Here is a 26,876-nt window from a genome sequence, read left to right as displayed (position 1 = left end):
AGCCCCTAGGAGGCCAATGGCTGCCTCTGACATGATACACTGAGACAGACACAGTGTCACTTCTGTCACAGTCCTGCCAAAAACGCATACGCTGAATCCAAGCATAACAAAACATCAGACAATCTCAAACTGTGCGACCTTCCACAAAATAACTGGCCCGGACTCTTCAAAAGTGTCAATGTCATAAAAAACCGAGGAACTGCTCTAAATTAAAGGAGATCAAACAACTGAATAATGCATGATCCAGGGATTTTTCTTTTGCTATAAAGGACTTCATTGGAATAGTTGGTGAAATCTGAGTAAGTTCTGAAGATTAGACAATAGAATTTTTTCAACGTTAATGTCCTGATTTTATAATCATATTGCATATGGCTATATAAGAAAATGCCTGTTTTTAGGAAAAACCCACTGACGTATTTATGATAGGTACAAAGGAGCATCATGTCTGCAATTTACTTTTGAACAATTCAAAAAGATGTATATTATATTTTTTAATATATTTGGAGAGAGAGAGAGAGAAGGATAAAGGTGGGAAAATGTTAATATTTGGTAAAAACTGGGTGACAGGTCTGTGGGGATTCTTTGTACTATTCTTGCAGCTTTTCTGCAAGAAAGTGGAATAGTGTGGAGGAGGAGAAGGCCAGTGGTGTGTATTTTGCTCAGTGGAAGTGGCAGCAATCGGAGCTGCTTTCATTTCCGGAACATTAACAAAGTGCCAGATAAATGCATCTGATCCCACAGCTACCTCGTTAGCAGCTATCAATAGGCCATTTTGCAGAGGAGGAATGTGACAATCAGACTTGGGAAGTGACTTGCCCCAGGTCACACGGTCTATGGCCTGCGCATGGCAGAGCTGGGGGATGAACTTGAGTCTGCCCTGCCCCCACCCCGCCCCCACTCCCAGAAGTCATCACCATCCTCACGGCAACATCACAAAGCCACTGACGCTACACCTGAGGCTGTGCAAAGACAACGTAGCTGCTTTATTCTTTCTAAAACAACTGAGGGGGAGGGGTCAGAGTGCAGCACTAAATTTAGCTCAGTTCCGTTTAAAACTTGGTCTAATCCAACAATTTAAACATTCTCTTGTGGTTTCTTCAATTCAGAGAGGCTTAGTCTCTTTGCTATGATTGCTCGGTCTTTCAGGTTTTCCTCCTCCCCCTGCTCCCTCCAAATATGAAGGCTGGGGTAAGGGTGAGGAGATGTGATGGCCCGTGCCGGCTGGCATCTGCTGGGGTCTGGGTGGCTTGGGCCTGTCACCGGGAATGTGCACTGGCTTTCCAGCTACAACCTGCTGCTGGTGAACTGGTCTGGTCTCTGTCATTGAGGCGTAGTGGGGACACCACGCCAATGGCACCTCATGTCAGCTCTCGTGGCTCTGTTGACCTCTCTGGGGTTCTTATCTGTCCTCTTTTGAGGCTCTAGATCTCTATTCCCACCTCATCCCCACCACGTTGGCCCCTGAAACAGTCCATTACCTCTCAGTTCTCCAACCAGACCACACAGGAACAGAGGGAGGTAGGGAAGCAGGACTGACAGCCAGCTGGTACACCTTGAGATTAAAATAATTTAAGGCTTCCGCCCAGGTTGGTAAACAGCTGCTGCCCAAGCCCCTTCCATCCCCCCTTCCTCCACCCTAACTGCCTCTGGTGTATCCCCAGGTCCCTCTCATACCAGAAGCTAAAGGGTTAATGGCTGCGGCAGCAGGTAGTCTCCAAGACCCTGCCACCTAGGATTTTGAATGTCACTGCCTCTTTCTTAGCCTGACCACACAGGGTCCACTCTCTGGCTTGGGCTGGGCCATGGCTACCCAGAACAGCTGTCCTCTCTGAAGAGCTCAAAGGACAGTGGACAAAAGTCCCTCTGTCCCTCAACTTACCCAACACTCCTGCGCCTTTCTGGGTTCATTCTCAGCAGACACTGGGGGTCTTCCCAACTCCCGTTCTCCCGTGCTCCAGTCTGCTAGAGAACTAGAGACGCTTAATCCTTTCTTCCCTGACCTCCCTCCCATCCAGAGTGGCCGCATGATACAGCTCAGGCCCATGAGATGTCAGCAGGAGACTGCTGGGGGATTCCAGGGACTGTTTGGGCTTTCTTGATAAAAAGGAGAAACTCGGCCCATACCATGTTGTGACCCAAGAGGATCCCAGACATGCTTGCCTGCCATGGGTTTTGCTACCTCCACACTTCTTTTTACATGAGAAAAATAATGGCCTGCAAGTTGAGTTTCCTGTTTTTTCAGCCACGTGGGCATACACACACACACACACAAACACACACACACACACACACACACACACACACGATCCTAACTGCCCCAGGGTGATTAACCCGCATTTCTACCGACCTCCCTTACTCTGCTCACTTTGCTCCCTGCCCTCCTGTCCCCACAGGTCCTTGGGGCTGGAAGAGATAGACATTCCCTCCATCACCTCTCCCCACTTAGATGAAAACTGTTTTCGTAAAATTCTTACAGTTCTGTCCACCTAGGCAGACTCTTGAAATGCTAAAATAGCAGGAAAAGGAATCTAGAAGAATCCTTTCACCCTCAGCAGGGCCTTTCAAGTCGTGCCATCTCACCCTGACATCAGAAGCTTATTATTGACTCTACTATTATGAACTCTTATTATTACCAGCTATTGTAATAATATTAACTCTTTATAGTATTAATTTGTTATTAACTCTACCTTTCTTTTTGCATTCCTTCTATAAAATGCTCATCTCCTGATATTATAATTACCCCCATTTTATGGATGAGGAGGCTGAGGAGGCTCACAGAGGTGAGTCATGTTTCCGGAGTTGAACAGAGAGGGAGTGACGTGGCCAGGACCAGAACCATTTACAATGGTCACTAATGCCCACTCTCCGCAGGCACCTCCCCTCCCTCCCAGACCATCTCTCCCACACCCTGGACCTTGCCCCCTACCCAGGCAGAGAGGAGCACAGAGGGGTAGGCAGAAAGAAGAGACAGCTAGCAGCATGTGTTTTATTGGACAGCAAGGGTGCCAGCCCCAGAACCGCTAGTCATACTCAGGCTTGATGGCCGGGGAAGGCTTGAATGCGTAGGAGAGACAGCACAGAGACCCATCTGGGCACAGGTGCATGTAGGATTCCTTCCTTGTGCAGTAGGTTCGGCAGGCCCCTTGACCCTTCCAGCACCGCTTGAATTCACTTCTCCCTATGCAGAGGAAGACCACAGGTCACAGGTGATTAGACCACACTGGTCACAAATTAGTTCTCTGGTCATTTGTTAGACCACTAGTCATAGATGAGGGTACTAGTTACAATTTAGACTACAGATCTTAGTCCAGGTTAGTCCACAGGTCATAGGTTAGACCACTGGTTACAAGTTAGAGACTAATTTCTTGTCCAGGTAAAACCACACACCAGGTATACTCTAAGCACTTTTCTTAACAACACTGTATGAGTATAGGTAGTCTTACTGCAATTCCTGCTATACAGGTAAGGAAACTGAGGCTCAGAGAGGTTAATAAAGTTACCCAAGGTCACACAGCCATTAAGGAACAGAACTAGGATTCAAACCCAGGAAATCTGACTCCAGAGTCCACACCCATAACCATCACACAAACTGTCCCAACACATAGGGATCTGTTTAATGTTAGGCTTTAGTGAGGGAGTTTCCAATGATGGGTCATGAAAAAGGTAAGAGGTTGGGGGAACAGGTCCTTTACTCCCTCCAAGGGTCTTTGGTCACAAGATAGGATGAAGCCTCTCTTTCGTTTATTCATTCAACAAACATGGAGAATTGGAATTACCACAATGAATGATATGGCCATGGTTCATGCCCTCAAGGAGCTTCCAGCTGGCAGGGAAAGCAGTTGAAAAGCAACGAAATAAATACAACAAATAGATTTTGTGGTAAGTACCACAGTGGAGATGATCAGGGTACTGTGATGGCCAATTAGAGTGATGGGAGAAGGAGAGGAAAGACCAGGACTTAGACAGCCTTGTCTGTTACAGTGACATTTCTAGATATATGGCCCCAGACCAGCAGAAAGCAAGTAGCTCAGAACAATTAGAAAGTCTTCCCCACATCTGCCTGGATTAAAAGAGATCCCGCATAATCTTCAAATGATGGATTTGGGCTGCCTTGGGCCTATCCACGGGTTTTTTTTTTTTTTTTTGGAGACAGAGTCTCATTCTGTTGCCCGGGCTAGAGTGCTGTGACATCAGCCCAGCTCACAGCAACCTCAAACTCCTGGGCTCAAGCAATCCTCCTGCCTCAGCCTCCCGAGTAGCTGGGACTACAGGCATGCACCACCATGACCAGCTAATTTTTTCTATATATATTTTTAGTTGGCCAGATAATTTCTTTCTATTTTTAGTAGAGATGGGGTCCTGCTGTTGCTTAGGCTGGTCTCGAATTCCTGAGCTCAAACGATCCGCCCGCCTCGGCCTCCCAGAGTGCTAAGATTACAGGTGTGAGCCACTGCACCCGGCCATCTCATGGAGCTTTTGAGGCCTCAAAAAAAAAAAGGAAAAAAAAAAAAGCTCCATGAGGCAAAGAATCCACACCCTGAAGAGGGTGTGCGGTATAATGGCTAACCATGCGGTGTGAAGCCAGCTCAGATCTCCTGGGTCCAGATTCCAGCTCAGTCATTTCCTAGTTGAGTGAACTTGGCCTCAGATTCCTCATCTGAACAGCTGTCTTTTAGAGGACAGCCATAGGATCATTTTAGCACCTGGCACATAGTAAATGCTCAATAAGTAGGAGGTGAGATTACCAGAATGATGGTCTAGATAGCTGGAACAACCAGGGCTTATTCTAGGTAAATACCCTCACTTTCCAGATAAAGAAAGGAAGGGCCTTGCCCAAGCTCCCTTAGCCTCTAAATGGTGGGTCTGGAACCCGAACCTCAGACCCTGACTCCCAGGCAAAGACAATTCCTAGAATGAATACTCTTAACACAGCGTCACACTTGAACTTCCCAATCACCCCAAGATCCAGAAGTGGCTCTTTTCTCCTACATGATCTGCTCTTCCCTCCTCATCTCTTAAACTCCGTCTCCCACCAATTTCCCCCGTATTCCCCGCTCCAGCCACACCAGCCTCCACTGCTGCTTAGATGCCGCTATCACCTCCTGCTGCAGGGCCTTGGCCACTGCTGCTCTCTCCATCTGGAACAATCTTCCCTGTCTGCTCACTTTATTCAGAACTCTGCTCAAGCCCACCTTATGTAAAATGATAAGATTCCTGGGATTTGCTTCAAAACAATTCACTGGGGTGGGGGGAGGAAAAAAACAAAACAGGATTGGTTCAAGTTGGTAATTATTGAGATCGAGTGTTGGGTACACAGGGTCCTTTATACTATTTTTTAATTTCTGTTTGAAATTTTCTAAAAGAAAAAAAGGTGTTTTTAAAAAACTCATGTCATTACATTATTCTCTATTTTTGCATAAGTTTAAATTTTTCCACAGCAAAAAAATTGAAAACTCACCCTGTTTATTATTCTCTCTACTTTTGTGTATATTTGTGATTTTCCAAAAGAAAAAGACCTAATCAGAGGCCTTCCCTGACCAGCCTATCAGCTTTCCCACCACCCCACACGCGCGCACACCACTCTAATCCCTTACCTTGCCTTTCTCTTAGCACTTACCACCACCAGACATGTTATGTGTTTATCTATTTATTTTCTATCTCCATGAACTAAAATGTCAGCTCCATGAAAAAAAGGACCTTGTTTTCTTTCACTGCTAGATCCCCAGCAATCATGACAGTGCTTGACCCACAGTAAATATTTTTCAAATGAATCTTTAGAGAGGGAAGCCCATTGTACAGATTAGGAAACTGAGGTGCAGTCCAATTTAGCAACTTGTTCTAAGCTGCCCAGCAAGTCAGTGGTGGGGCCAGAACTTAAATGCTGATCTAGGTCCCTCTCATCCTCCAGGACCCAAGAGCCTAGTCCTCATTTTTACACACACACACACACACACACGCACACACACACAGGTGATGTTACCTGGTGGCACATGACCCAGGACCAGGAGAGCCACAATGAGCAGAAGTAACTGTGTCATGGCCATGGGGCTCCTGGGGAGGCTGCTGGGGAGAATGCAGGGGAGGAACGAGTGTGCCGAGCCTCACTGCCTTTGGCCCAGCCTTTACTGGGCTGCAAATAAAGGCAGGGCTGTGGGCAGCAGACCTAAGTGGGAGGATGAGGCCATGTGGTCCCCAGGCTGCTCAGGCTCTCAGCCAGCTATGTGGGAACTGGTCAGCCACACCCTCTGGAGGCTGTTGAGCTCTGAAGCTGGGGGCAGAATTTTCTTTTTCTTTCTTTTTTCTTTTATTTTCTTTTTTCTTTCTTTTTTTTTTTTTTTTGAGACAGAGTCTCTCTGTTGCCCAGGCTAGAGTGCAGTAGCCTGATTTTTGTTCACTGTATCCTCAAATTCCCAGGCTCAAGCGATCTTCCCACTTCAGCCTCCTAAAGTATCTGGGACTACAAGCGTGGGCTACCAAAATCAGCTAATTTTTTTATTTTTTTCAGAGACGGTGGCGGGGCAGGGGTGGGGAGGTCTTGCTATGTTGCCTAGGCTGGTCTTGAACTCCTGGCCTTAAGTGATCCTCCCATCTCAGCTTCTCCAAGTGCTGGGATTACAGGTATGAGCCACTGCACCCAGCCTAGGGGATGGAATTTTCAGAGGCAATGCCTGGGGTCAGAAACTGGAAATCTTCCCCACTTAGAGAGCGAGAAAAGCCTTGATTTGAGAGAGACCTTGTTCAATCTCAGCATTTCCCCCTAATAGCTGTGAAACCTTGGACAAGTCACTTAACCTCTACGAGCCACAGGCTGTTGTCTATGAAATGATGACAAGCCTCCCTTGCAACGTTAACAAATGAGGATTTCCCTTCCTACTGCCAAGGAGATGGGACCAGAAATTACTGGCCTATTTAAATAACTATGTATTTAGACCTACTCTAAAAATGGAAAGAGTAATAGTACCCACCTCACAGACAGTAATGGGTACCTATCTTGTTTAGAGGATTAAATTAAATAATACAGTGGCTCTCCAAGTGTGGTTCCCAAAACAAGCAGCAGCAGCAACACCTGGGACTTTTTAGAAGTGCAAATTCTCTAGCCCTACCCAAACCTACTGAATTAAAAGTACTAGGACTGGGTCCCAGCAAGCTGTCACTTAACAAGCCCTCCTGGTGATTTTCACATGCTGCACTGCTAAAGTTTGAGAACCGCTGAGATAACAAATGCACAAAGTTTAGAACAGTGTCCAGTACACAGGAAGCTAAGTTGCATCATGAAAGATGAGTCGGGGGAAGGGCATCCCAGGCAGAAGGAACAGAATGTACCTGAAATAGTGGGGCATGGGCAGAGCAAAGCTGACTACGGGGAGAGGTTGAAAAGCCCCTGCAGAGGACGCATGGGCCTTGAATGCCAAGTTCAGGCTTTTGTATTGTAGACAACCAAAAATTTTTTAGCACAAGTGTAACCTGTTCAGATTATGGCTTTAAATAAAGAAAGTGAAACCCAAAGAGGGGAGTTGACTTGCCTAAGTTCACACAGCAGATGAGTTGCAGAACTGGGACTGGAAACCAAGTCACCTCACTCCCAGACAATGGAGGGTGCTGCACCCCTCACAGCCCATTTGGCAGGTAAGAAAGGGAAGCTCAGAGGGCCAAGCCACGGAAGGAAGCCAGGCGTGCGAGGGTTCAGCGTCTGCCCAGTACCTGCGGAGGCTGAGCCAGTCTGCCATGGGAGTTCTTCCAGGCCGGATACCTGGACCCCCTCAGCCATGACCATGAGTCCCACCCACAGGTACAGCCTGGTCTCCAGGGCCCGTACATACACACACCCCAATCTTCAAACCTAAAGGAAGGCACCCTACTCAAAGAGCCTGGACCCTAGCCTATTGGATAGCCAACTTCTCTTCTCTTACAAGATCAGTCTCTTTCCTCCTCCTATATGCCTGGGAAGACAAAAGATAAATAAATAAATAAAAGCCCCGTGTGAGTGATAGAAAGGGACAGTAGGCTGAAAGCAGAAACCCGAGTCCCAGGCCCAGCTAAGCCTCAGTTGGCAAATGAATGGATGAATGAATGATGCCAAAGTAACATATTCAATGCAGACTTCCTGAACTCTCTCTCTTCCTCCAAGCCACCTCCCAGAATTAATTCTCCATCCAGAGCCGAGTTTCTCAAAGTGGGGTCCGCCAGCTATCTGCATCAGGATCATTTGGGGGCACTTGTTTAAAAGGCAGACTCCCGACCCCGCTCCAGGACGCTGAATCTGCCTCTCTTGGAAGGTGGGACCTGGGAATCTAAACATTTAACAAGTTCCCCGAGTGCTTTTTCTGAGGATTAATGCTGGTGATGGAGTGGACAGATGTGGACGCAGATGGCGATCCAGACCCCGGAATGCAGAGCTCCCGTCCTTCCGCACTCTGGTCCTGCACCCCCACTCACCCGGGGGCGGGCATAGGACTGGAGCGGGCATAGGCTCAGGCCCCAGGTCAGCGGAGCTCTGCACTCTTAGAAAAGTCATCGAGCGGCCAAGGCCTTGGGGCGGGGACCCCGGGGCTGCCCTAATGGGGCGGGGCTGGATGGGGCGGGGTCGCGGCTCCTCCCCTGGCCCAGGCGGCGGGGCGGGACCAGCCGGAGGGGCTGTGCGCGGAGGCGGGTGGTACACCCCGGAGCACCCAGCAGCGGAGGCGGCGGGGGACCCGGGACCCCTCCTCACGGCCAGGTAAAGCTCCGTGCAACTCGCCGCCAACTCGCTGAAGTTGGAGCGGAGTTCGCCTGGCGCCTGCATGGGGGCTCTGCAGCGCAGGCAGAAGCAGGGGGGCCTCGCAACAGCGTCCCGAGGGTGAGGGTCTTCAGACCTGGGCCCGGAGGGTGGGGTGGCCCCGGACAAGGAACCCCCTCACCAGGGTCAAGGACTCATACCAGGGATCCCGGGCTGGAAAAGCTGGGACCCAGACTCCAGGAATGCGTTCCCGGGCCCTATGGTCTCCCCTCCCTGTCCCCTGCCAGGACCCTGTCCTGTCACCAAACCAAGAGCCTGGCCGGCTGGCAGCTCCTGTCCCCAAAAGCAGCTGGAGGCCGTAGCGCCAGCCGCTCCTGAATTTTTCACGTAGGGGGCGGGCCGGACACGCCGTTCCCATGGCACCAGGGCACTCGAGTTACAGCCGGAGGGAACCCCCAGAGCCCCCTCGCCCTTCTGGGGTGCCAACCCACCCCGTCCTGCCTCTTCCTCTGACCCCATGGGATTGGGCAGAGGAAGTAAATTCCCAGGGGCCCTCAATTCTCCTCTGCACCCCCAACCCAGAGCCGTGTGAAAGAGACATGGGGAAGAGGAAGAGGGGGCAATGCGGATCCTTTCATAGTGAGGGGCTCAGGTTCTGAATGGGAGGGGCAGATCTGTGTACATGGGGAGGGTGTGCCTGTGTGGACACGCCACCTCGCTGCTGCCCCTCTGCCCCTCTGTGTGTCATCCGGCGTAGGTCATCCTTGGGCATGGGAAATGGCCTCTGGGTGTGCATGCCCGCGTTGTGTTCACTGCCTGCGCTCATCCCTTCCAGCCGGACCCAGGCTTACCCTGAACCTGAAGCCCCCACCCCACGGAGCTGAAGTGTCACCTCCCATTTGAACAAGAGGGGGCTCTGGAGGAAGCCATTTCAGCAGCTCATCAGGACCCTGTAGAAGAAGGGCTCAAAGCAATCAGCTCACCACGCATTCCCCCTTCTCTGGGAAGGAAGGAAAGAAGGAAGGAAGGCAGGAGCAAAGCCTCTTCTACCAACCATGACACTAAACACCCAGCAGGAAGCAAAGACCCCCCTGCGCCGGCGAGCCAGCACTCCACTGTCCCTGTCCCCCAGGGGCCGCCAGCCTGGCCTCCTGAGCACAGCACCCTCCGTTCAAGTTCAATCGCAGCATCCCCGACTGGGCCAATCAGCCTCCCTCAACCCTCCCAACCAGAAACGTTCACCTGCCCCTGACGATTGGTCCTCCGAATCCAGCGACTCTGAAGGCTCCTGGGAGGCCCTGTACCGTGTGGTGCTGCTTGGCGATCCTGGCGTAGGGAAGACCAGCCTGGCCAGCCTCTTTGCAGGGAAGCAAGAACGGGACCTCCATGAACAGCTGGGAGGTAGGGGCCCTGTGGGCTGGGATGGGATGTGGTGAAAGGAGTGAAAGCTCTACCAACAGGGGCACAGGGCTGCCAAGAACAGTTGTACAAGTCACATACTGTTCAACTCTAAGGGGCATCATTTGCATAGACTATGAAGTGAATGAAGCCCCCTCTAGAGTTGTTCAGGGCACAGCCACCACAATGGTCACTAAGAGGGAAATTCTTTGAATTGGATGAGAATTTTGCCAATTTTTCATGGATGAGAGGTATGTGATTCATTCCCATGTCATAACGGGAGCAATTCTGAATTCCATGAGTGCCAAGAAATGGTGGACTTCCACCCAGCTCAGAAAACCCCAGCCCCAACTCCCCCTGACTCTTCAGATGCAGTCCCATAGACACCCACCCATGGCCACCATCACCTACAGCAGAACTAAGATCCTCCCCAGAATGGAGACTCCCAGGCCCAGGGATGCTTTATTTCCAAGAAATGCAGTGAGCTGAGAGGGTCAGGTGCCCCAGGATGAGGCACCTGAGAGGGACAGTACCCGGATGATGGGTTACAGGGACAGAAAAAATAAGACAGGCCCCTGAAGGACTGGCTGGGAGGACATGGGGTAAGTGGGAAGGGGTGTTGGTTAAAAGTAGAGAAAGGTAGGAACACTCTGGCACTCTGGCCAGGCCCTTCTCCAGCCTTGACCCCTCCTCCAAGAGTGAGAACCCATACGTGTTACAGATAGGGAGATTGAGGCCCAGCGAGGATAACATGACCTGCCTGAAGCATACACTAAGCCAGAGACAGAGCGGGACTGGGAGAATTCCCAGCCCACCTTTAACCCCACTACCCCACAGTCATTCAATCAGCCAAACCAACTTTCTAGCACCTACTATGTGCCAGGTCCTATGCTGGCAGCTGGGGAGACATGGGCTCCTCATGGAGCTTCTTGACCTACCAGGAGAGACAGACATCGACCAAGTGTGGTGAGCACTTCCAAGGAGAAGTGGAGGGGGCAATGTGACCAGAAAGGGGGGCTAGGGAACCCCACACTCTCCCTGGGCTTTCCCCTCCTCCCTGAGATCCAGCTCTTCCCTCGGTTGCAGAAGATGTGTATGAGAGGACCCTCACGGTGGATGGAGAGGACACCACACTGGTGGTCGTGGACACCTGGGAGGCCGAGAGACTGGTATGGCACTGCAAGCAGGATTTGAGGGGAGGGGTGCTGAGCCTAATAGCAGTCTCCTTCCTGTCCCCTCCTGGAACCCTACAGAGCAGAAGCAGGATCGGGGCCATCCTCAGCAGCTCCCCAAAACCCACAGCTCCTAAGCAGCCTTTCCAACCAAAATCAGAAGACTCTCGTGACCATGACCCCTTTTCTCACTCCACTGATCCCTTCCCAACAACCAGGGCACAGCATGCTGCTCCCCTTTCAGACCTCCCCGTAATTAGCACCCTAACCCACCCCACCCACCCACATTGTGCAGAAGAAGGAACACTGAATTTGGCACCAAAATGCCTAAAGCTGAACCCCCTATCTTTTTCTGACTAGTTGTGTAGCTCTGTGCAATTGACCTACCCACTCTGAGCTTCAGTTTTCTCATCTGACAAATGGGTCAATCATTCCTGCCTCTCTTATCAGCTGGTTTTTAAAAGTTCTCATACAGTTTCCGAGGTGAGTCCAGTTTGGAGCATGAAAAAATGCTGAACAGGAGTAAATAATTGTAAATGATAATTCTTATTAATTATAACTTGGTAGCTAGTGAAAAAGTAAATCAAAGGGTGTCCTTCCCTAACCCTTGCCAGAGCAGGAAGAGAACAACAGTCAGGAAACTGTCCCTATTGTGATTTTCTTATCTTGTTTGGGTTTTCTTTTCTTTTGCTACACAGGTAATACATGCTCATGGTAGAACTTTGAGGAAATACACCTAAGCAAAGAGAAGGATCTAAAAATCACCTGGGATCCCATTTCTCTAAGGGGTAGGCCCTTCCCCTAACACTCAGGGAGGCCCTTTCCATGGGGTGGGGCTTAGAAGGACAGAGTTGGGTGATTGACAAGAGTGGTTGACAGCTCCCCTGATAGGCCCAAAGAATAGGGATGAAGGAGCTATGTGGTCAATTTCTTTTAACAAGCAAAAAAGGAAACACAGGCCAGGTGCGGTGGCTCATGCCTCTAATCCTAGCACTCTGGGAGGCCGGGGTGGGAGGATCACTTGAGATCAGGAGTTCGAGACCAGCCTGAGCAAGAGTGAAACCTCATCTCTACTAAAAATAGGAAAATTATCTGGGCATAGTGGTGCACACCTGTAGTCTCAGCTACTCAGGAACCTGAAGCTGGAGAATCGCTTGAGCCCAGGAGTTTGAGGTTGCTGTGAGCTAGGCTGACGCCACAGCTCTCTAGCCCAGGTGACAGAGCAAGACTCAGTCTCAAAAAAAAAAAAAAAAAAGGAAACACAAGTCCAAATGAGCATGATGATGATGATTGTCATAACAGCAGCCAACATTTATGGAGCATCCTCCTCCTAAGTGTCAGTCCCCCGGGCTAAGCACTGCATGTATATTATGAATTCAGTCAAAACAAAAACTATCGGCGAGCCTTCTGATTCCCATTCTACTGATAAGGAAACTGAAGCTCAGAGAGGTTAAATACATAATATGTCTGGAGCTCTCGGATAGCAAATGGGGTTCAAACCCAGATCTATGAAACCCCAGAGACTGTACTCTTTCACACTAGGACTGCCCCCCTGCCAGGAGCATCACCTCCTGAACCTTCAGCTGAGGTTTCACTCCTTCACCAATTCATTCATTCATTCAGAAATACTTGCTGGGTCTATCATGGGCCAGGATGCTGGAGACACAGCAGTGAATAAGGCAGACATGTTCCCTGGCCTCATGGAGCTCACATGCTGGTAAGGGAGGGCCTACTTTTTGGTGCAGTTGAGAACCCTATGGGGTGGTGTCCAGTGAGTTAAGGAGAGTGATCAGATTGGGAGTCCCACTGGGGAGACAGGGGAGGAAGGGTACTGGACTAGAAGGCAGGAAACAGAACTCTATGCCCAGCTTGCTGTGTTCTTGAGCGAGTTTTCTCCTCTTTCCAGGACTTTGGTTTTCCAACCAGTAAAATGAGGAAACTAGACCAGTTTTCCTGGTCAGTGACTCGAAAGGAGGTCCCAAAGAGGGTCCAGGCAGTAACAGCATTATTGGATTAAGCATCCTTCCTTTTCATCTGTGGGCTAGATGGTACTCTGATGTCAGAGCAGCTGAATCTGACAGAATTGGGTGGACCTTTGGCTCACCCACTAATGCCCTAGGTTGGCTGACCATCAGGGTCACCTGGAGAGTACTAAATATCAAATTCTCAGTCCTCACCCCAGACCTAAGGAATACGAAGCTCTAAAAGTGAGGCTCTAGAATCTATATTTTTAATCACACTCCCAGTGAGTTCTTACCCACCAATCCATGCACCAACCAGCTTTTATGATCCTGATGCACAGCAAAACCTCTATAAATATTTGTGCAATGAATGACCTCCTCCTGAAGTCAGCCTCCTGTCCTCACTTCTTTCTTTGCCTTTTTTCTCTTAATTCTGGATTGCAGAAGGCCTAAAGAACTTTCTGGCAAGGCCAAACCCTCCTCAGACACCAGACAAAGGAGCTGAACAAGCCAAGCCAGAACCCCCCTTAGCAGGAAAGAGAACCAAGTAAATGTTTTGTCTCCAATGCTCTGCCTGCACAAGTCTCAATGAATGAGACAATATAGTGAGATAGTGTCGTTGGCCCAAGTTTTCAAGCAGAGAAACCCAGGCTCAGAGAGAATCAATGATTTTCCCAAGGTGACACAGGGAATTATGGCAGAATTTGTCCTCCAAACCTGTCCAAAGTATAAACCTCAGCCATCCCACCCATTAGACCATCCCAGCTCCACCTTTCTCAGCCAGGGTGTACCCACCCTCTGATGATGGGCCTTGGGTCCCTCCCCCACAGGATAAAAACTGGAGCCAGGAGTCGTGCCTGGAGGTGGGCAGTGCCTATGTCATCGTGTACTCTATCGCGGACCGAGGCAGCTTTGAGAGCGCCTCTGAGCTCCGCATTCAGCTGCGGCGCACACATCAGGCGGACCACGTGCCCATCATCCTCGTGGGCAACAAGGCAGACCTGGCCCGCTGCCGGGAAGTCTCCGTGGAAGGTGAGCCCTCCCCTCCACCTCCTCCTCTTCCTCTGGCCCCTCTGTCACCGGGGCCCTCCAGTGCTCTTCATCTCAGTGACTGCCCCTGCCAATCAGCCCCCACCCTGAAGCCACTTGCTTAAGCCTGAAAGCCAAGAACCATTCTTGCCTCCCCTCTCATGCCCGCCTCCCACAAACCAGTCCCCAAGTCCCATCAGGCCCACCTCCATTAATCCCACATCCCCTTCCCTCCATGCCCACAGCCTCTGCGCTATCCTGGCACTTCCACTTTAGCTAGTCCCAGTACTTCTCAATCGGCCCCCCCTTGCCAGCTGCCAGAGTTTTCCAGAAGCACAGCTGACCTTGTCATTTCCCTGCATTCCCCTATGGCTCCCCCATGCCCTTAATCACACTCTATCCACCAGATATGATAGGCCCAGTGCCTGTAGGCTTTTCAAGGCCTTACACCAGAGAACTGAAAGACCATTATTGGGCCCAAAATACAGTGAAAATTTAGAAATTCAAATTTCACAAAGCTTTGTCTACAAAACATAATATTGTGTCTGCCAGCAACTACAAACCAAAACTTCTAATGTTATATGTAGATTATTTTTACAATGGGGTTGGTAATATTTTATTAATAATAAGTTTAACATCAGATGGAGCCCATAGCAATCTTAAAATGGTGCTACTCACATAGTAAAATCTTTAAAATATGGAAACTGAGACTCAGAAAGAGAAAGCTAGTTCCGGAGAGTCACCAGCCACTGAGGACTAGGATACAGGCCCAGTGGCATCCCGGAGGTGGAAAACCGTATGCTTTGTGGACAGACAACCCAAAAAACTGCAACATAATCCCCAGGAGATTTTTGTTAAAACACAGATTTCCAGACCTCACCCCAAACCTACCGAATTAGAATCCCTCAGGGTGGGCAGGGGAATTTCTATTTTAACAAGCTCCTCCAGGTAATTCTGATGCACCTTTTAGCTGCATCTAATTTCCGATTACACCTGTTGGCTGACATTCAACCTGGCCCCTACCTAGTCCCAGCCTCATTCTGCTACTAGTATCGGTCACTGGCCTGTAAACTAATTCCTCAAAGCCCAGTGTGATCTCTCCCTGAGTCCTCCGACATCGGCACCAGGTATGCGTACAGGAAAAGGTGCTTTTCCACTGACACTGCACACACCTGTTCCCACTTTTATCTCCGCGTTCCGGTTATGGCTGCACCCGGGCTCGCCTGACCCCGCCCCCGCAGAGGGCCGCGCCTGCGCCGTGGTGTTCGACTGTAAATTCATCGAGACGTCGGCCGCCCTGCAGCACAACGTGGCCGAGCTCTTCGAGGGCGTGGTGCGCCAACTGCGCCTGCGCCGCCGGGACAGCACGGCCCGGGAGCCGCCGGCGCCGCGACGGCGGGTCAGCCTCGGCCAGCGCGCTCGCCGCCTCCTCGAGCGCCTGACGGCCCGCAGCGCCCGCCGCCGGGCACTGAAGGCCCGCTCCAAGTCTTGCCACAACCTGGCCGTGCTCTGAGGACATCTGCTTTTCTAGGGGTGGCAGGTCACTGGGAGTGCATTCTGGGCCCCACCAACGCCATTGAGGGGCAGAAGCGCAGTTACTTAGGGCCGGCATCGTGGGCCTTGCTTGCCCACCGCGCTCCTGAGCAGATCATCGCCCACGGCCAGACCTTAGGGACTTCCCTGCTCCAGAGAAGCGATGGACAGACACAGGGCTGAAGCCCCAAGCTGGGCACAAAGTAGGGTTTTTTACGTGGTGGATGTCTTTTTGTAAAAAATCTTCCTTGTCCCTGGGGTCTGGCCAACCCCCAGAAACCCCACAGTGAAGCAGACCAGAAGGATGTCCCTTCTGAATGCCCAGACCTCTCTGGGAGTCTTCCAGGATGTCCACCTCCTTCCCCCCCCCCCCCCCCCCCCACTGGCTGCAGACTGGTTTAGCCTGCTGGCCTGGGTGTCAGGGCCAATCAATAAAGTAATTGGACCATTTGTGTTCTCAGGCTCTTCTCCCAATCACTGGTTACAGTTCCTGCCTCAGTTCTTTGAGAGAGACAGTGGATCACAAACAACCACAGTTCAGTGTGATGACCTGCTATTTTCTTAATAACCCATTTTTTTAGATTGTAAATTCACAAAATATCTGGAAGGAATCTCAGCACTCATAATGGCAATATAACTGCTGGTGTTAGGAGCTGACCGCGTACCAAGCTGTCACTGTCACAACTATTAGTTAATCTTCACAACATCTGGGAGGAGGGTGTTACCATTAACCCCATCTTACTAATTAGGAAACCGAGGCACAGGACAGTGAAGGCTCATGCCCAAGATGTTAAAAAATGCTATAGAATCTTGGGGAGATGGACTTAAAAACGGAATGTGGCACACAATTTAAAGGAGAAGGCAGCTGGGTGCGGTGGCTCATGCCTGTAATCCTAGCACTCTGGGAGGCCGAGACGGGCAGATCATTTGAGCTCAGGAGTTCAAGACCAGCCTGAGCAAGAGCAAGACCCCGTGTCTACTAAAAAATAGAAAGAAATTAGCTGGACGACTAACAATATACGGCACAAGCCTGTAGTCCCAGCTACTTGGGAGGCTGAGGCAGAAGGATTGCTCGAGCCCAGGAGTTTGAGGTTGCTGTGAGCTAGGCTGAGGCCATGGCACTCTAGCCAGGGTGACAGAGTGGGACTCTGCCTCAAAAAAAAAAAGGAGAGGGCATAACTCCATGAAAGCCAATCTATTAATCCCCAGGATAAAGCACAATTTAGTCCAACTCACTCATTTTTCAAATGTGGAAACTGAAGCCTGGAGAAGGGAAGTGGGCACCCTGGGGTCACTCAGCCTCCCCTGGGGCCCCATTTGACTGTGCAGGAGGAAGGGAGTGAGCCGTCCAGCCTGGCTGGGGACAGGGCTGGGTGTTGGGGATCAGGTCAGGAGTTTCCATCGGGAAGGGAAGGGGTGTGGCTACTTTGAGAGGAGAACAAGATGCTGACCGTTTGGACCATCATGTCCCTGATGCCTGACACCCCTGCCCCCAACCAGCTACCCACCCACTCCTGCCCAGACACCTCCACTGCAGTGCTGAGAAAGGCTGCTCAGGAGCGAGCCGTATCCTCCAGTTGCCACTCCCCCCACCCCAGTCTTGCCAGTGGAGCAGTGATGGCACTTCTTGCTCCATCCCAACCCCAGACCAGGGAAGGGAAGAGGAGGAAGGTCTTTCCCCCACCCCAAGTCGTCTCTGGCCTGCGGTCGAGGGGAGGGGCTGTATCTGTGGAAAGTTGGCAGAGGCAGCCGGCAGCCGGGAGAGTGGAAAAAATGATATCAAACCCGGAAAAATGCAGGCCGGATGGAGGGCTGGAGTCGGCCCTGGGAGGTGAGAGGGAGGGAGAAAAGGGGGGAGGAGGAGACACAGGCAAAGAAAGGAAGAAGGGCCAGGGAGAGAGTGCAGGAGCTGGTTTTATAAAAATGAGGACAATCGCCTTCGTTCCCTCCTTTCTTGTCTACAAATATTTGTCCAGGGCCTGCTAAGTGCAGGGCGCAGTGCCAGGCTCTGGGGTGATGCGGTGAACAGAAGGATACTGGCCGCTCCCAGGATCGCACAGCCCGGCGGGGGAAGCAGACTAGAAAACAAATAAGTGAATAAAATATTGCAGACTGAGACGGGGCTGAAAATTAGGGTGGTCAGAGAAGGCCTTGAAGGTAATTCAGTCCAATCCCCCTCTATTCACAGATGGGGAAACTGAGGCCAGAGAGAGAGAGCTTACCCCAACTACTAGGAAGGTGGAAGAAACAGTTGAGACTAGGATTGGGAGGAAGGGAGGAGGGAAGAAAGCAAGAGCTCGGGCAGACCTGGGTGCTGGGGAAAGTACGCAGCAAGCCGGGCAGCACAGCAGAGTGGGTGAGGGCCTGGGCCCTGAACCAGAAGGTCTGTGGGTTCAAACCCTGCTCCCCTCCATCTCTCTGTGCCTTAGTTTCCCCATCTATAAAATAGGATTCATGACAGTTCCCTCCCTCGGGGTTGATGTGAGGATTAAATTATTTAAGATGTATAAATTGCTTAGGACAATTCCTGTGTCTAGGAAGTTTCAATAAATGTTGGCTTCCACTATCATACCTTAAGGCCTTGGGGGAACCAGGGTTTGTTATGGGTAAAATGCTCTGAGACTATGAAGACCTGCTTGGGAGTCTTTGCCTGGCTATGACACTGACGGACTTTAGGAAAATCTCCTTCCCTCTTGCACCTCAGTTTCCCCATATGGGAAACAAAGGGATTGACTCTGAACTTGTATCATATATTTATGTGTTCACATCTTTATTTTCTGTCTCCGCAAAGAATGGGAAGCTCCATGAGGGCAGGGCCCTCGCTGCTGCTCCGTCCCCACCACCTACAACAGCACCTGGCTCATAGTAGGTGCTCAGTAAATACTTGTTGTGTGGCTTAATGAACCGATCTGTAAAGTGGCCCTTCCCGCCCTGACCTCTCTGATTCTAGCTGTCTTTGAAGTTTTAACTCTTTCTATGTTTAGTGTTGGGCCTCATGCTACTTGTTTGGTGCACATTTTCTCATTTCATCATCACCACAACTCTCTACTTTATAGGTATTTAATAGATGAGCACATTGATACTAGGAGAACCCAAGAAATTTGTCCAAGTCCACAGAGCAAGAAAGGGCCACATTCAGATCAGTGGTGGAGATTCAGGCAAGAACTGCCATCTTAGTTGTATAATTGGGGAAACTGAGGCCCGGAGAGAGATGAATTGCCCAAGCACAAGGTCATGTAATAGTAACAGCAAATAGTTACATCACTCTTACTATGCACCAGATGTCATTCTAAGTGTTTTTCCTACATTAATTCATTAAATCCTCCAAACTGGTAATATTCTCATCACCATACCAGTTTTCAGATGGAGACACTGTAGCACAGAGAGGTTCAGTAGCCTGCCAAGTTTGCACAGTTGGCAAATAGCAGAGCCAGACAGAATTCAAACCAGGGAAATCTAGCCCCACGGTACTAAGGGCCCCTCTGTATTGTGCCATTTGTTGGTACAGCAAGTCCAGAGCAGGCTGGTGTAAAAGGGAAGGTGTCTTTGTCCTGCCCTGCTGCCTGGGCTGGGGGCAGGGCAGAGAACAAAAGCACATTGAGAGTGTCCTCAGCTGCCAGCTGGGACTTTCCACCTTGAAGGGAGGATACTGTTATGGAAAAAATGATAAAGCTCTAGAAAGATGAATATCTCCCCAGAGGCCCCCAAGTCTCCTTAGAGTCCCTCCTCCTGCTGTGGAGGAAAGCTGCAAACCCTGCTGGCCTGGTCCAGAGGAGAGGAAGGCCACCTGCATCCAAGACACCCCAGCCGGGCTTCTCAAATACTGACCCCCACTGGCCTTGGTGGAAAGTTCCAATATTCTCAGCCAGAGCACGAAGTTTCCACTCAGGGACCCCCAAGTAACATGGTGCAGGCTAGAGCTCGCTGTCCTTAGATGATGAAAAATACACGTCTCACGGGGCCCAGCTCCCTCCTGCCTTCATTCAGCAAATGTTGACAAGGGTGTGGGCTCTGCAGGAGGGTAGGGAGTCCAGAGAGGGTCACAGCTGGCGGATACAGAAAACTTCGAAGTTCCTGCCCTGGCCCAAGAAGGGAAAGGAAAGGTAAATGAGGGGTAGGGGTTGTGGAAAATTCATCTACTACTGCTTTCTACTGATTAAGAATCCCTCAAGTCTGCCATGACCCTGTGTGACATTAGGCAAATCAAAATATACAGAGTGAGGGGATTAGGGCAGATTCTCCATGTGATTGTCTCTGTCTCAAGAATATTTAACTGTTCTAGTTCAACAGCTTGAAAAAATATACAAGTTCAGTTTCAACTTGAGTACTGTTCCCTTCAGTTCAGGGTTCAGTTAAAAATAATACTGATGATGGGATGCAGCAATGTGTGCAGCTCTCCCTAGTTGCATCTGGCTTAAGTTCAAGGCCAGGGTGTGTGTGTGTGCGCGTGTGTGTGTCGTGGCTTACGTTCCCATGCTTCGTAGATGTGACAAGATATTGGTAGGTAAACACAGGATTTGCAATCAGGAGAAACCTTCATTCAATCCCACCTCGGGCACTTGATCTCTGTGCAACTCGGCACCCTCTGTCCTTCATCTTGAAATCGGAGATCATAATTCCTAACCCATACGATTAAATGAGGTTTTTAGTACTTAAGAAAGCACCACTATATGCCACGGGATAATTTACTTCACCTCTCTAGGCCTCAATTTTCTCATCTGGAAAATGGGCATATTAATAGTATTTCTCTCTAAGGGTTGGTGTGAGAATTCAATCGGATTAGCATTTGTTAGCATGATGCTTTGCACACAGTAAGGGCTCAATAAATTGCAGCTATGAGGCCAAGCAAGGTGGCTCATGCCTGAAATACTAGCACTTTGGGAGGCTGAGGTTGGGGGATCGCTTGAGGCCAGGAGTTAGAAACCAGCCTGAGCAAGAGTGAGACCCCATCTCTACAAAAAATAGTCTTGTTGTGATGAATACCTAGAGACGGCCCTAAATTAAAGGGGCTCTGCACCCAGTACGGTGCCAGGGGCACAGGGACACTGTCCCCAGCATCTGCCCTTGCCTCCTTCCCTCAAGTCCATGCGTCTCCCAAGGAGCACCACTTCTTCAGACCTCCACTGAGCAAATCTCTATGCACCTTTTAGGAAACCCTACTCCCTACCCACAAATACAGGTCTTGCCGCAGAGTCTCCCCCTTCCCTAGCAGTGGCTCTCGGAAGCCTGAGTTATTGGGGCTGACTTACCACCCAGGTGCCCCAGGAGGGCAGTCAAGGGTGCTTTAGCTCTTTCCATCTTAAAGAACAGTCCAGAGTGAGTGTAACCACTCCAAGTCCAGTCATCTTCAAGGAATGCCCCACTCTATAAATGAGGATAGATGCTTTTGCACATAATCGTCTAGGAATCAATTGTTAAATCTTACGCACACACTCACACATTAATTCTAAAACCAAAACCAGGGATCACTAACTCAAACACTCACAGAGTCAGACAAGTAATATAAATCAGCGAAGTTGACTGGGTGAAGGACATTAGGAACCATCAAGGTCTGTACCAAACTGGTAGCCCCTGCCCTGCGTCAAGGGCGGACAGAACTAAGCTGCCTATTAAGCTGTTAAGATATGAACCCAGCATTGCCAGATACCATATTTCAGTTTTTCTGAGAAAGCCAGAAAGCCAGATATTTACATGAACTATCCCACTTCTTAAATAATTATTGCTAGTTCTAATTTTTAAAAACCCTGGGTAGGACATGCAAAATATGTCCACCAGCCAAATCCTAACCAGAAGCTAACAGTTTATAACCTCTGGTCTAAACCCAAATAGTGATAGAGAAATGTATTCTCAGCCATCCCCCAGTCTGCAAGGTCACCCCTTTTGCTACGCAGTTAGTACGTAATTACAAAGAACAGCTTGTTCCTTTTGTTCAACTCCTCCCTATTCCCCTTTCCAAAAATTCCTCTTCAGGCCTTTTGGGATACCAAGGGTGCCCAAAGCCAGGTGGTATATTTTGTAATTGAACTTTGAATTACAGTATTAATACATTTTCGTTATAAGAATAAATCAAAATAGCAGAGACTATATTGTTAAAATTTTTTTAATGTATTTATCTGTGAAGCTGCCTGCAGCTAAACATGATAGAAATCCTTATAAGGACATTTTCTAACAAGATGCCCAGAAGTAGATGGTTTTAGGGTTGATTCATCAGCCCTAAAATGTCGGGACACTGGGTCTGCATCTGCATAATTCTCTAGGTATTTCCCTCATGGTTGCAATGTGGCTGCCACAATTCCAAGCATCACATCCTCACACCAGTGTCCCAAGCAAGAATAGAAAGGAAAAGATCAGAAAGAGGTTTTCTTTTTATCAAGGAGGAAATTGTTCTCTTAAAATTTTCCCTTCATACCTCATTGGCCAAACTGAGTGGTTTATTTTATTTATTTATTTATTTTTTTTTTTTAGACAGAGTCTTGCTCTGTTGCCCGGGATAGAGTGCTGTGGCATCAGCCTAACTCACAGCAACCTCAGATTCCTGGGCTCTAGTGATCCTCCTGCCTCAGCCTCCTGAGTAACTGGAACTACAGGTGGGCACCAACACACCCGGCTAATTTTTTCTATTTTTAGTAAAGACAGGGTCTCACTCTTTGTCTCGAACTCCTGACCTCAAGCAATCCTCCCACCTCAGCCTTCCAGAGTGCTAGGATTATAGGCATGAGCCATGGTGCCTGGCCCAGACTGAGTCTTATGGCTACCTCTAGCTGCAAGGGATGCTGAGAAAGCAACTATGTGGCAGAAAGGAATGCCACACCTGCCTCGGGTCAATCGTGATTCATCCTCTTGCTGTCCCAAACTTAGTGGCTTCTGTGAGCAAGGGAGAAGTGGGTAAAGGTCATCAGATAGACAACTTTAGTGTTTTCCACAGGACTCCTTCCATCCTCCTCCCAGTCCCACTCCTCTCCCTTGAGGTACTCACCATTAGCAGTCTGGGGTGTGTCCTTTCAGACTTCTTCATCTCACTTACATAGACATTGCAGCAGACATTCGGCCTTTTTTCTTTTCTTCCACACCATAAGAACTGCAATTTTGCTCTGTTGTTCACGTTTGCTCTGGGGAATCAAGAATCAATCCTGGGCCGGGCGCGGTGGCTCACGCCTGTAATCCTAGCACTCTGGGAGGCCGAGGTGGGCGGATCGTTTGAGCTCAGGAGTTCGAGACCAGCCTGAGCAAGAGCGAGACCCCATCTCTACTAAAAATAGAAAGAAATTATATGGACAGCTAAAAATATATATAGAAAAAATTAGTAACCTGCAATTCTGTATCCCCCATAACAAGATAAAATAAAAAAAAAAGAAAGAAAAAATGATAAAAACCATCTCAATACATCTAAGTACATTATTAGGAAAAAAAAAAAAGAGAAAGAAAGAAAAAATTAGCCGGGCATGGTGGTGCATGCCTGTAGTCCCAGCTACTCGGGAGGCTGAGACAGGAGGATCGCTTGAGCTCAGGAGTTTGAGGTTGCTGTGAGCTAGGCTGACGCCACGGCACTCACTCTAGCCTGGGCAACAGAGTGAGACTCTGTCTCAAAAAAAAAAAAAAAAGAATCAATCCTGATTGCTTTAAGCCAGAGATTAAGTTAAAAGGGGACCTACAACCCAGCTATGACCCATGAACTGTGAGGGAAGGTAGGCTGGAGGGTTCTAGAAAAAGCTTCTTTGCTCTTAGAACAGAGCTGGAAAAGAAAAACACGAAAAGAGCTGCAGCAGGAAGGGGCAGTCTTTTTTCTCCAACTGGTCCCTGGAATGTGTGAACGTGATGCCCGTAAGTGCGGCCACCATCTTGCAATTACGGTGGGATTTAGTCAGAGGATGACAAAGTGGAAAGACGGTGTCTTAGTCGGTTTAGCATTGCTATAAAGGAATACATGAGACTGGGTTATTTATAAAGAAAAAAGGTTTATTTGGCTCACAGTTCTGCTGGCTGGAAGACTGGGCATCTAGTGAAAGCCTCGGGCTGCATCCATTCATGGTGGAAGGTGAGGGGGAGCCGGCGTGTGCAGAGATCACATGCGAGAGAGGAAGGGGCAGGAGGGGGGAGAGGACAGGTGCCAGGCTCTTTATAACAGCCAGCTCCCCTCGAATCTAATACAGCAAGAACTCAGGCAGCACCTCCCCTAGGGAGGGGATTAATCCATTCATGAGGGATCTGCCCCATGACCCAAGCACCTCCCATTAGGCCCCACCTCCAACACTCGGGCTCAACTTCAACATGAGAGTGGGAGGGGACAGACATCCAAACTCTAGCAGATGGGAAGTATGTAATACCTGAGCCCTGGATGATGAAGTCAAGCCTCTGAACTAACCAACCCTGATGCTTCCCCACCTCTGGACTTACTGTTATGTAAGAGAATATGTCTTCAATGCTGAAACAAATTATCTTGGGGGTTTCTATACCAAAGTCAAAATCATCCATCTGATAGGTTTGTTTGCTTTTTTCACATAAGTGGGATCATAGCCATATGTGTTAAGACTGAGTTCAGCGGCAAACCCCAAGACAGCAGTAATAGAAACAGGCTAGAGGGCTGAGCACTATGGCTCATGACTGTAATCCCAGCACTTTGGGAGGCTGAGGAGGGAGGATTGTTTGAGGCCAGGAGTTCAAGACCAGCCTGGGCAACATGTGAGACCCTATCTCTACAGAAAATTGTTTTAAAAATTAGCCAGGCACAGTGGCACACACCTGTAGTCCCAACTACTTGGGAGTCTGAGCCAGGAGGATTGCTTGAGCCCAGGAGTTGGAGACTGCAGCCAGCTATGATCATGCCACTGCACCCCAGCATGGATGACAGAGTGAAATTTCAAGAAAGAAAAGGAAGGAAGGAAGGGAGGGAGGGAGGGAGGGAAGGAAGGAGTGTAAAAGAAGTCCTGAAGCAGTCGGTCCAAGGCTGGCTTCCACAGTGCGGGAACCATGGCTCCTTCCACCCTGTGGTTCCATCATGTTCGATACAAGATGTTGCTCAAGCTGCAGCTGTCATACCCACATTCTAGCCAAATGTAATGAACCAAGAAAGCACAGCCTCTGAGCAGACATACGTGTTACCTCTGCTGACGTCACCTTGGCCAGGGCATAGTCACATCGCCACACTTAATTGCACAGGAGTCTATGCATCCATGTGCCAGCTCAGAATCAAGGATTCTATGTCTAAGGAAGAAGAGAATAGATAGTGAGGAACAATGAGCAATCTCTGCCACAATACTGTACATATTAGTTATCATTTGCTTTTTTCACATAATTTATTCTGGCTTTCCATCCACACCAGTACATATAAATTTACCTTCTTATTTTGGGGCTTGTTTTGGTCTTCATTTTCTAGCTTCTTAAGGTAGAAATGTAAGATGATGTATTTGAGATCTTTCTTGTTTGGTAATAGAGGTATTAAAAGCTGTAAGTTTCCCTCTAAGCACTGCTCTAGATACATCCCATAATTTTTTATATGTTGTGGTTTTTATAATCATTCAGTTCAAAATATTTTTTAATTTCCCCTGTGATTTCTTCTTCTTCCCATAAGTTATTCAGAAGTATGTTGTTTTATTTCCAAATATTTGAGAGTTTTCTCTATGTCTTTTTTGTTATTGATTTCTAATTTAATTTCTTTGCAAATTTGAGACTTGTTTTATAATTCAACGTATTGTCTATCTTGATGCATGTTCTATAGGCACTTGAAAATAATATGTATTCTGCTGCTGTTGTGTCTAAAAATGTCAATTAGGTCAAAGTGGTTGATAATGCTATTCAAATCTTCTTTATACTTAGTGATTTTATGCCTACTTGCTTTGTCAGTTGCTGAGTAAGGAGTGTTGAAATCTCCAACTACAGTTATGGATGTATCTATTTCTCCTTCCAGTCTGCCAGTTTTTCCTTTACGTTTTTCTTTTTCATGGCTGTGATTCCACAGTACAGATATACTGTAACATATTTCACACATTGAAGGACGTGTAGGTGAGTACAAATGTTTTGCCCTTAATAAAAGTGTGGCAATGAATATTTTTACACATATAGTAAAGTTTACCAAATCCAAATTTGCTAGTCAAAGGGCAGGTGTACAGATACTGCCAAATTGTCCTCCAAAAGGGCTGCATTTATTATATATTCAGATGAATAGTGCCCAATTCCTTACACTGTGTCCCGCATTAGATATCACCAGTCTCTTCTCATTTGACCTTCTGTTGGGGACAGGACAAGAGAAGATAGGAAGGAAGGTGTCTCATTGCTTACTTTGCATTTCCCTAATTACAACAAAGTTGAGCAATATTCCTCTCAATAACTGCCCCTTAGCTACCCAAAACCCCAGTCAAGCTTTGAAATTACAGCTAAGGGCTGGATTCAGTTCTTAGCTTAGCCTATTCTACTCATGATTCTCTGCCTGGGGTAGCGAAGGGTTCTTTCTTCTAGTTACCAGAGCCTTGGTTAGAACAGGAAGTCTGGAATCAGCCAGATCTGAGCTTGACTCCCTCTGGCTCAGCTGTTTACTAGCCATGTGACCTCAGGCAAGTTATTCGGTCTCACTATACCTTTGGACCCTCAGTTCTACAAAGGGGGTGACACGCATTTTGTACCCGTGTTACATGGATTAGAAATTGGGTGTGTAAAGCACCTCAAACAGCACCTAGCACCTAGTAGACACTAAAAACGATTGATTTTTTACATGATTGTTTATTAAGCACTTGACATGTGCAGAGCACTGAGTTAAGCCCTTGTCCCAGGTTATTTCATGAGTCCTCACAACAAAAGAGATAACACCATTTTACAGATGAGGATAACTGAGACTCGAAGATGTTAAGTACTTTGTCCAAAGTCACACAGTTAGTGAGGAGCACACCTAAGGATTAAGTCTGGAATGTCTGACTCCTAGCTGAGCCTGCTCCCAGATTGGTGAGCTCATTTCACAGATTAGAAAACTGAGGCCCAGGGAGATGAAATGGCATGTAAAATGAAATGGTTAAGTAAGCAGCCAGTTGACCAAATATCCGCCCCCCGCTTTCTGGGTCTGGGTGACCAGCTGGAGAA

The 26,876-nt window shown here is 48.7% G+C and overlaps 2 protein-coding genes across 3 annotated transcripts; one reads left to right on the top strand and one right to left on the bottom strand.

Moving 5' to 3' along the window:
- Positions 1-3,020: 3,020 nt before the first annotated feature.
- DEFB124 (defensin beta 124) lies at positions 3,021-6,038 on the bottom strand. The gene is made up of 2 exons (XM_069496432.1): positions 5,981-6,038; positions 3,021-3,178 (listed from the first exon to the last, which is right to left on the bottom strand). Exons 1-2 carry the CDS (start codon positions 6,036-6,038, stop codon positions 3,021-3,023), a joined length of 216 nt encoding a protein of 71 aa, XP_069352533.1.
- Positions 6,039-8,692: 2,654 nt separating this feature from the next.
- REM1 (RRAD and GEM like GTPase 1) lies at positions 8,693-16,167 on the top strand. 2 transcript variants are annotated; one of them, XM_069495989.1, is made up of 5 exons: positions 8,693-8,716; positions 9,552-10,117; positions 11,201-11,283; positions 14,078-14,279; positions 15,808-16,167. In XM_069495989.1, the coding sequence occupies exons 2-5, from the start codon at positions 9,772-9,774 to the stop codon at positions 15,990-15,992; spliced, it is 816 nt and encodes a 271-aa protein (XP_069352090.1). In that variant the 5' UTR covers positions 8,693-8,716; positions 9,552-9,771; the 3' UTR covers positions 15,993-16,167. The 2 variants fall into 2 exon arrangements, with proteins under 2 accessions (XP_069352090.1, XP_069352089.1); XM_069495988.1 differs by having other exon boundaries at positions 15,518-15,868.
- The last annotated feature ends 10,709 nt before the right edge of the window (positions 16,168-26,876 follow it).

The sequence above is a fragment of the Eulemur rufifrons genome, chromosome 20 (assembly GCF_041146395.1).
Source record: "Eulemur rufifrons isolate Redbay chromosome 20, OSU_ERuf_1, whole genome shotgun sequence".
Classification (NCBI taxonomy): domain Eukaryota; kingdom Metazoa; phylum Chordata; class Mammalia; order Primates; family Lemuridae; genus Eulemur; species Eulemur rufifrons.
Note: the sequence above shows the minus strand (reverse complement) of the source record. Positions and strands in the feature narration are given on the sequence as shown.

Coding starts and splice junctions, on each gene's coding strand:
- DEFB124 (XM_069496432.1), bottom strand. CDS start 6,038: ATGACACAGTTACTTCTGCTCATTGTGGCTCTCCTGGTCCTGGGTCAT. Junction 3,179..5,980: donor CCTGGGTCATGTGCCACCAG/GTAACATCACCT, acceptor TCCTCTGCATAG/GGAGAAGTGAATTCAAGCGG.
- REM1 (XM_069495988.1), top strand. CDS start 9,772: ATGACACTAAACACCCAGCAGGAAGCAAAGACCCCCCTGCGCCGGCGA. Junction 10,118..11,200: donor CCTCCATGAACAGCTGGGAG/GTAGGGGCCCTG, acceptor CCTCGGTTGCAG/AAGATGTGTATGAGAGGACC. Junction 11,284..14,077: donor CCTGGGAGGCCGAGAGACTG/GTATGGCACTGC, acceptor CCTCCCCCACAG/GATAAAAACTGGAGCCAGGA.